General features: G+C 36.4%; 1 protein-coding gene across 1 annotated transcript; it reads left to right on the top strand.

The window, feature by feature from the left end:
• Positions 1-2,434: 2,434 nt before the first annotated feature.
• Positions 2,435-6,446, top strand: LOC125074528 (protein ANTAGONIST OF LIKE HETEROCHROMATIN PROTEIN 1-like). Its single transcript, XM_047685857.1, has 3 exons — positions 2,435-2,870; positions 4,633-5,335; positions 6,309-6,446. The coding sequence occupies exons 1-3, from the start codon at positions 2,575-2,577 to the stop codon at positions 6,444-6,446; spliced, it is 1,137 nt and encodes a 378-aa protein (XP_047541813.1). The 5' UTR covers positions 2,435-2,574.
• Positions 6,447-9,546: the final 3,100 nt, after the last annotated feature.

Genomic DNA, 9,546 nt, shown 5'->3' with positions numbered 1-9,546 from the left:
CGGGGCTTTTTAAAATTTCACAAAAAAATGAATATGAGTCATTAAATTGGAGCAGACTTGATTCAGTTTTCGAGTCAATATTATTCTTGTGCTGTTTTAGCTTGGATAAAGGAATCTCCTCACTACTATCGAAATCGTCATAAACACTTGGCTTGGGTTCTATGAATTTCGGTCTATTACTTGAGTTGGGTGCTTTGAATTATTATCAGAACGATTTGCAGTATTTGGCAATAGATGTTCACTTGTCTGGGAATATTTTTGACCTGAATGCAGTATCGGCACCGGGCTTTCAACAGAGAAGAAATTATTTCTACTGATATCAAAAGCGGTGCTGTCATTAGGATTATCATTTTCTTAAGCAGGAATAACTTACCAGCCATTTGCCTATCGCGCCGTCTTTCGGGAATTGTTTTTCCGTTTTTAATCGCCAACTCGTATGCCAGTTTACGAAACAGTGCAAGTTACAGTTGCAAAACAGATCCGTGTGTCTATTATAATGCAGAGAATAATACTTTTATTTAGCTATCTGGGTGGATGATTTACTTTTACTTATTGCAGAAGAAAACACAAAAAAATTTTTCAAGTGGAAACTACAAGAACACTTTGAAATGAAAGACATTAATCAATCAAGTCAATGTGTTGGATTTTTGCTTTGGATATAATAAGTACTCAGTGGTTTGAAAAACGAAACGTCAAAAGGCTTAATTCGATTTGTCTTATGACTTGGTATTTGTAACAGTATTATTCCATTATCTTTTGCTAAACACAGAGCTTAAGAGGACAGTCCTTGCGGAACGCTAAAATAGCGCTTACTATTTTCAAAATAAATTAAAACTGGAGCATTGATTATGGATTAAAAAATACATTCAGTATGTGAATAGATATATCTCAAGTTTCACCGGATCATATTTTTAAAATATATATCAATAACTTAGTAAATTCATCGTCAACATCACTCCAAATACTGAAATCGCCTTTTCTATTAACATTTTTAAGCTATTTAGCGGCCAGTTTATATTTTTAGTTAAATGGGGACACAAAAGTGTAAATAATAAATTCACCATGTTCAATTTCTATTATATAACACAATATTATAGTAATTTTTATTTAAATATTGCTTACTTTTTGGCATTCGTCGTCCATACTATTTAGTATGGAGAAAATAATTTGACGGTTTTGACTTATTATTCGACATTTCTTTCAATAAATGTTCAGTCCCTCCCCAGAGCCCAAGGTGAGAGCACGTCAGTTTTTATTTCGAGCCGAGTCTTATAATTTCGCGAAACGTCTACGCACACATAGATAAGTTAGCATAAGGGTGGGGCGCGAGTGTCGTTTGATGCAATTGTTAATTTTTACTTTTTATAATAGTTTTGGACTTTTTTGTAACAAACTATAATATATTTGTTAAGTACATAAACTAGGTAAATGCGATAATTAATCACATAGTAAGAAAATCAAATCTAAAAAGTGTATGAAGGGTAACCTCTTTCCCCTAATGTCGAATTAAAAGTACAAAATTGTAAGAATAAACATAGTGAATACCTGAATATACCTGAATGTAATGTAATGTTTGCACTATCCTGCTTATTTTTTTCTCTAAATTCGAAATTTAAAACAAACGCCAAGTCGCTTAGTTCGTCTGGTTAATTTCTAATTATTTAAATGCTTTATTAAAATAGTGCATAGTGCTAAGAAAAAACGGTTGATATACATTCCATTGTGTATTGATGCTATACTTAGTACCTTTCATGACCAGATACCGTCAACGGCCCACCCCCCTGATTTTTGTGTAATATAAAATAATTTTTATTGAATTATTTCATAAAAATACTTTTTTTTAATAAAGCCTTATTTAACCAAGAAAAAGAATTTTGGCTTTAGTTTTTTGTTAGTTAAAAAAGATATTTGATTAATATTTACCTATTTTTATTTATAAAATTTATGTTCTTTACGCCCTAATTCGGTTACCTCCCAACCTTAAAATATCCAGATAATATTAATTGTTTAGTTAGACAAATGCGGTTGAAACAATAAAAATCATAATGTATATTAAGCATCTTAATGCACTCTGACCGCACCCTATGCAAACAAATAATTTATAATTGTGTTTGCGAGTGACAACCTTATAGCTAATACATTACTCGTAATTAAATGTATTTTTATAAATCCTACGTTATGAACGCGCAATGAAAATTTAATTTATTCGTTGCACCTAAAACAAGCAACTAATTGTCTCCGGGGATGCGTACGATACACTGCATAATGCAACTGTATTATTGGAAAGTACCTATGTGTGTGTTCTAAAATAAATTCCCACGCTTACAAACTACGCTCTTAAAATGTTTGAGTGTAGCGTATTGCCATTTATAAGCAGCAGACATTTGTTTTTAAGTGTGGGCTTCACTATTTTATTGAAGTGATTTAAGGGGCAACGCAAATAGAAGACGGCGAGACGAAGGTACGGTACAGACACGGCGCAGATACGGTGCAGGCGCGATATCTGCGCAAACAGACGCGGGGACGATACGGCAAGTTAAGTCATTATAGAGCGTGATATTGACGGGATAAGACATGTATTCCTCTTCAGACGAAGATGAAGATGCACTGGCTTTGCTACAGATTATTAATTTACAGCAAAGACCAAGAAGGTATTGGATACATCCAGTGTGGAGAAATGCAGAAGAGCACAGGTACTATAAAATAATGGAAACATTATATGAATATCCTGATCGTTTTCGCACAGTTTATAAAATGTCACTGGAATGTTACCATATCGTATTGTCAAAAGTAAGAGAAGGACTTCGGAAGCAAGTAACAAATTGGAGAAAACCAATCAGCCCTGAAGAAAGACTACTGATAACTTTAAGGTAAGTGAAACTATTTTTTACAGATCAAACTTTTATTGACAAATCAAAAGATAATATTCATTGAAAATGTTTTTGGTTTAGCATCTTTGCTACAATTAGTATTTATAAATTGCTCTCAGTGTTACAGCTAATTTGAGTATCTGTCAAGCTGTCATCATGTGCTGTCCTTATCTCACAATACAGAATCAGCGCATGCGGACAGGGACAGCACATGACTACTCAAGCTAGCTGTCGCACTAAGAGCCATTTATAAATAAGGTATATTCCCGCTACAGCGGGAATATACCTATATAAATACAGGCCTAGTTCAAGGCATTGGATAGTTCTCATTAAAATCACTTATTTCGTCTTCATGAGATTGGATAGATGTCTCTGGATTCGGGTGAGGTGTAGCTGGAGTTATTGGTGAAAATATTGGCAAATATAATGTAGTTGGAGTTGCCGGAATTGCTAAGGATTGTGCTCTTTCATAAGCTCCCGGTGTCCGCGTTTGCTGATATTCTGAAATGCTGAGTTGATAAGCTTTCTCATCATAAGTTCGGTGTCTTGAAGGCCCAGCTATTTGTTCAATTACAGCCACTGCCGCCGGTGGTGCTGGATTTATATACTCTCCGGATATCAAAGTCAGCTGAGTTTCCGGATTTTTGTTAGCTGCTGCAGTATGTTTAGCTGTCTGCTGAGTCGAGGTAAACGAAGGTGCTGGATTTGTATTAGCTCTGGATGTAAGAGTCTGCTGGGTTGCACCTTCATTAGGATCATAATCTGTCTCTCGAGAAGGTGTTCGTGGATAATACGGCTGTGTCCTAGGATAACTAGGTACTGGGTCATTTAAAATTTGCTCTGATAAATTGAGAACGCCCATTTTAAATCTTCGTTTTTGGGCTGGTGTCATTGTTTTCATATCTGGAAGCATGCTTTGAAAAAAAGCTAGATCGCTGTCTATTTCAGGCTCAGCTCTATGTATGGTCTTCATTTGTAATGCTCTTTGACTGAAATATTCATGTGCTGATTTATTGACATCTTTTAAAGAGATTGCCCTAGATTTATTTAATGGTGGTAGCAGTGGCGGTGTTGGCGTGGATTGATTGGAGATGGAATCCGAATTTGTGTTTTCACAAGGTAGTTGACCAGTACACAGTGTCTCATCGACTTCTTCACTATCATTACCGTCTGTGCTATCATATTTGCTTAGATTACTTTTGGTTGGTCGGGACTTCAAGTAATTGTCTAAAAAATGTAGATGTGGTGAAAGGTAGTACTCTTTAATCGTCTTTGCACCTGATCCAGATGGCAAATCTAGCCTTTTCTTGTTTTTGCTGTAACTACATCGAATATTCTTCCACCGTTCTTTACATTCTTGGGCTGAAAAATATTTAAGGAGATTAGTTACAATGTGTGTTTAGATTGAGGTGCCACTTTTCGCATCGTAAAGTGGCTAATGGAGTTTTTTAGTAGTAGTTTAGAAAATTTTGTAGAACGGATATTGGATTATGTAGTAGAATACTTCAAAAGTTAAATGAATATAAAGGTGGCACCTCAATCTAACTGTTTGGATTGAGGTGCCACTCAGAACTGGGAAAATTATGGATGAAATTTCCCAGTTCTGAGTGGCACCTCATACTACAAAATCCAATATCCGTTCTACAAAATTTTCTAAACTACTACTAAAAAACTCCATTAGCCACTTTACGATGCGAAAAGTGGCACCTCAATCTAAACACACATATGTTACATACTTATTGCTATTTTATTTTTGTTACAGATACTACTCAGATGGCTGTTCGTTTACATCACTTTCTGGATATGTATTGAGAGGAGGCAGTACCGTCCGGCAAATTGTGCATGAAACCTCTAGCGTTTTGTGGGAATGCCTACAGCCGGAATATATGCCTGTACCTACACGACAAAAATGGGTAGAAGTTGCTGAACGGTTTTACACTCTCTGGAATTTACCGAATTGTGTTGGGAGTTTAGATGGAAAGCATATTAGAATTACAGCGCCCATCAACTCGGGTTCGACTTTCATAAATTATAAGGGATATTTCTCTATTGTATTGTTAGCAGTTGTAGATGCAGATGGTTTCTTTTTAACTATAGATGTTGGTGAATACGGCCGAAATAGTGATGGGCGAGTATTACAAGTTAGCTCTTTTGGACAAGCTATAGATCTAGGCGATCTCGATTTACCGAAACCTACACCTTTGCCTGGAGAAACACAGAATGTGCCCTTTTATTTTGTGGCAGATGAAGCTTTTCCACTAAAAAGAAATATTATGAGACCATATGGTCGAAATCAATTGACTAATGAGAGAAGAGCTTATAATAACAGGTTGTCAAGGGCACGTAAGTCAGTAGAATGTGCCTATGGTATGTTAGCGTCAAAGTTTGGTGGACTTTACACGCCTATTTGCTGCAAACCAGAATATGTTGATAATATTATAAAAGCAATGTGTGTATTGCATAACGTAATTCGCACATGTGATGGTAAAAAATCAAATCCACGGTTTAGAAATAATTTGATAGGAGCAAACATTAACATGCGATTAATGGGAGAAAATCCCTACCATATCAGGGAATATCTTACAACATATCTAACACAACGATCTCCGATTCCGTTTCAGACTAGACATAATGTTTAAAATTTAAATAAAATACATACCTGTTGCACCGACTTTTATTGCTATTTCTTGCCATATTTTGTCTTGCACATTTCTGTTACTGTACCCTGTCTTAGTGTAGTCATAGATATTCGGGTATTGCTCAATTAACTCGCAAAACTCAATATTAAACTCAATATCGTCACGCATCCTGTATACGAAGCGACGTGCGTCTTGCGTTATCTTTTGTTCGTGACTGAAGGCGGCAAGCGGACGGCGTAGGCACGCCGCTCCTCGCCCCCCGCCACGTCGCCAGCAGATGTAATAACGGTAAGGCGCAAGCGGCGTCTCGCATTATATACAGTATGAACAAAGATACGTAGCGATATATCTTAAACTGTTCAAATTTTCGTCCATATGGATATTTAAAGGCTGATTTACATTGATACAGTAGCTAATCCATGATTTTAATGAAAATCCGATGTAATTTAACTTATTATGATTTGATTTATGTATTTCGATGTTATTCGTATTTTAAAGTAGTTAAATAGCAAACATAGCGGTTACATATTGCAAACATAAGTACAGTCGACAGCACATCAAGCTATACAGTTTGACCTTGAGCACGCCTTTATTGCACTTGTAATAGTGGCGGCTTTCGTAGCGCAATGTTTTACACTTGATGTGCTGTCGACTGTACATAGGAATTATAATGATACAAAAGGAGGGAATTAGTATTCGAAAAAAAACCGAAAGGATGTGTATTAAATGTTATTTCCACTAAATAGCACCTTATATAATAATACTCTGTGCCGTACCGTCCCCGCGTCTGTTTGCGCAGATATCGCGCCTGCACCGTACCTGCGCCGTGTCTGTACCGTACCTTCGTCTCGCCGTCTTCTATTTGCGTTGCACCTTAGGCAGTGTGTTGCATAATGTGGCCTCCAAACAACGCTTCCGTATTCCAGTATACTCCTGACTAAGCTATTAAATAAAACAATTTTTGTTCTAGGTTTTCGAAATAATCTTCCATTTCTTATTACAAAACCCAACATTTTCGAGGCACGGCTAATTACACCATCAATATGAGGTATGAAAGTTAGTTTTTTGTCGAAGATTACTCCCAGGTCCGAAATTCTGTCCACAGATTTAATAGGGGCACCAGCTATGTAATAATTCGTTTGAAATTCTTTTAAACTCCTGGTGAATGATATGCATGAATATTTTACTGAATTAAGTCTCATTTTTTATTTATTTATTTATTTATAATATTGTCAGATCATCTTGTAAAAGAATAGTGTCATTTGGTTCTTCAATTATTTTAAGAAGTTTGACATCGTCAGCATACAGAAGTGGACTCAGGTGTGACCCTTGAGGGACTCCAAATTTTACATCGCATTCAACCGATTCATAACCGCCTGGAACAACATAAAAATGTCTTTCTGTGAGATATGATGCTAGAAATCTCAGTAAAGATCCGACAATACCATAATTGGTCAACTTCAAGACTAGTACTGAACATGGAACCAGGTCAAATGCTTTACTTAAGTCTGTGTAGATAACATCCACTCTCTTGTGCCTATCAACAGATTCAAATAAGATTTCGGAGTAATTTACTAGATTTGTGCATGTAGATCTACCGGCTATGAAGCCATGCTGGTGGGCACTAAGAAAACATTTAACATGACTGTAAATATATGGATATATTAGAGACTCCAACACCTTACCAAAGATAGAAAGGATTGAAATAGGCCTATAGTTTTTTTACATAACACCCATCCAGCACCCTTATTCATATCTAAATTCTTTAATTTATTAATGAATATTTGGCAGGTTTACTCGGTAAGTATTGACGGAATTTGCAACGTCCTCGAAATGCCACCAGTTCTTCGTCAATCGTTAGATTCTCAAAAGTCGTATAATGCAATTGGCAATTAGCAACAAAATCTACAAAAAGTTTACGAAATGGTGGTCTTGTGCTAGTCTTTCTTCAGATGATTGACAACGTAAGAAAATCTTCTTAGACTCATTGTTATGGGAAAAAGAGCAATACCTGTGCCATCATTGGACCACAGATCTTGTAAGTTTTGTCTAGCCGATTTATTAAGCCAAAAAAAAAATAAGACCAATTGTGGCACGTAGTTCTATCATAGAAACATCACAATTTGAATATTCATTAGAAGCATTTGAATTCTTTTTTTTTTATCCCTGGTATGACACAAAATATATGACAACAGTGACTTATTTATAAAGAGTTCAAAAAATTCTAATGGAGTCTTTGCATTTTTTGCTTGACCATTTACTCCCGGAGTGCCCGTCAATATCTTTTCACTACGTGTTCGTACATTAGGTGTGGATTTTTCAACCATATTGTTTCATCTTTACCTCTGTAAGTTTCTTCTGTGGGCACAGTCGCAAGGATGGACAGATGCACCTCCATTTCAGAATCCGAAGAGGTGGAGCCTGTATCATTTTCTTCCTCCTCAGAAACAGCTTCTTCATCCTCTAGAGCAACGTCAAACTCTTCTCCACTTGAATCAAATGCAAAGAAGTCTTCCTCATCCAACTCTTGGAATAATAAACTAGCTATATCCTCGTCTGTTAGTTGTTTATTCATGATTAAACTGAAAAAAATAATAATAGGATAATGTAATGTACAAACTAATATTATTTAACGGACAAATGCCAATATTTATAAGAAAAAAGAAAAATAAATACTTACAAAATAAAGTCACGCCGTATGCCTGGTGGGGTCTGTGGGACCCGTACGCACTTTACGCACGTCCTTTTACGCTCGTAGCTCGCCGCGGACTGGGGAAGCGGGCGGAGGGCATTCCGCGTTTAGTAACGGCCAGCTACTAAAAACGGTGAGGCGCGAAATTCAAATTTAAACGAACTACAACGGTTCGCGCGTATGTGTAGGTCTGACAGACCCTACCAGGCATGCCATGGGTTAAAAAACAGAGTAGTATGTCACGGTATAAACTTTGAATTTTGTTGTTTAGAAAAGTTATGACAACGCTTACTGTCTGAAAAAAAAAACTGTAAATTTGTGCAAAATTCATGCAAGTTAAATAGGAGTTCTGTTGAAATAAACTTATCACTAAGCCATGTCTTTGTAAAGAACAGTTTTCAAATAGAGAGAGCCAACGAGTTTGTGATGTATGAAGCATTTCGTGTGGTTTCAAGTCAAGGAAGTCCTGGAATTCAGCGAATTGATACCGTCTCTTAGCACTACTTTTGAAATATTTCTCGTATGTTTCTATCGGTTTAATTTGGTTGTACTATACAAAATGGCTTAAGGCGACAGATTACAGAATATGATATCTTGATATTGCAGCTCTTCATGATTTGATGAAATTTTATTAAAGGAACTCTCTTTTGATTGCGGTCTCCGCGTATTCAAGTCATCTTGGGGATAATTATAATTGTTGTCTTCATAATTTGATAACTATCTTTGGCTTTCCTTTTATTTTCCGGTAATCGTACTTGTTGTAATCTGTGGTAAATTTATAATTATAGTCTGTGAACGTCTAGCGCCACCTATAGTTAAAAGGTGAAATCTCTCTGTCATGGCCTCCGTACCGATGTAGTCGATATTTTATAAGTCTCTGTTAATTAAAGTATAAAACAATAATTCCGCATTATTTATTAACATCACCAATCGCTCCAATAAATAAAACCTGGTAGCTGAGCGGGGTTAATAAATAATATTCTACTGTGTGATCCAAAAATAGTCGTGTGAAGACATAACAATACCTATCTTTGAGGGTATCAATTACACATGTATACTTATTCATGTTTTTTATGAAACCTCTTCTTCTTTTGCTTGATACTTTGACGAGTCTTTTTCCGATTTCCATCTTCAGTTCCTCGCTTAAGCAGCCAACAGTAGTCAGCAAGCATAGTGACATCCCATCGCCCTTGGTACCTTCTCTCAATATCACGGACATCCTGGTGAAATCGCTCCCTCTGCTCTTCACTGTGAGCTCCCAGGTTTTCAGGAAAATAGTCTATGTGAGAGTGTAAAAAATGGACCTTCAAGCTCATCTTGCAGCCTTGAGCTTCGTATGCTGCTA

Source organism: Vanessa atalanta, chromosome 28 (assembly GCF_905147765.1).
Source record: "Vanessa atalanta chromosome 28, ilVanAtal1.2, whole genome shotgun sequence".
Taxonomy (NCBI): Eukaryota; Metazoa; Arthropoda; class Insecta; order Lepidoptera; family Nymphalidae; genus Vanessa; species Vanessa atalanta.
Note: the sequence above shows the minus strand (reverse complement) of the source record. Positions and strands in the feature narration are given on the sequence as shown.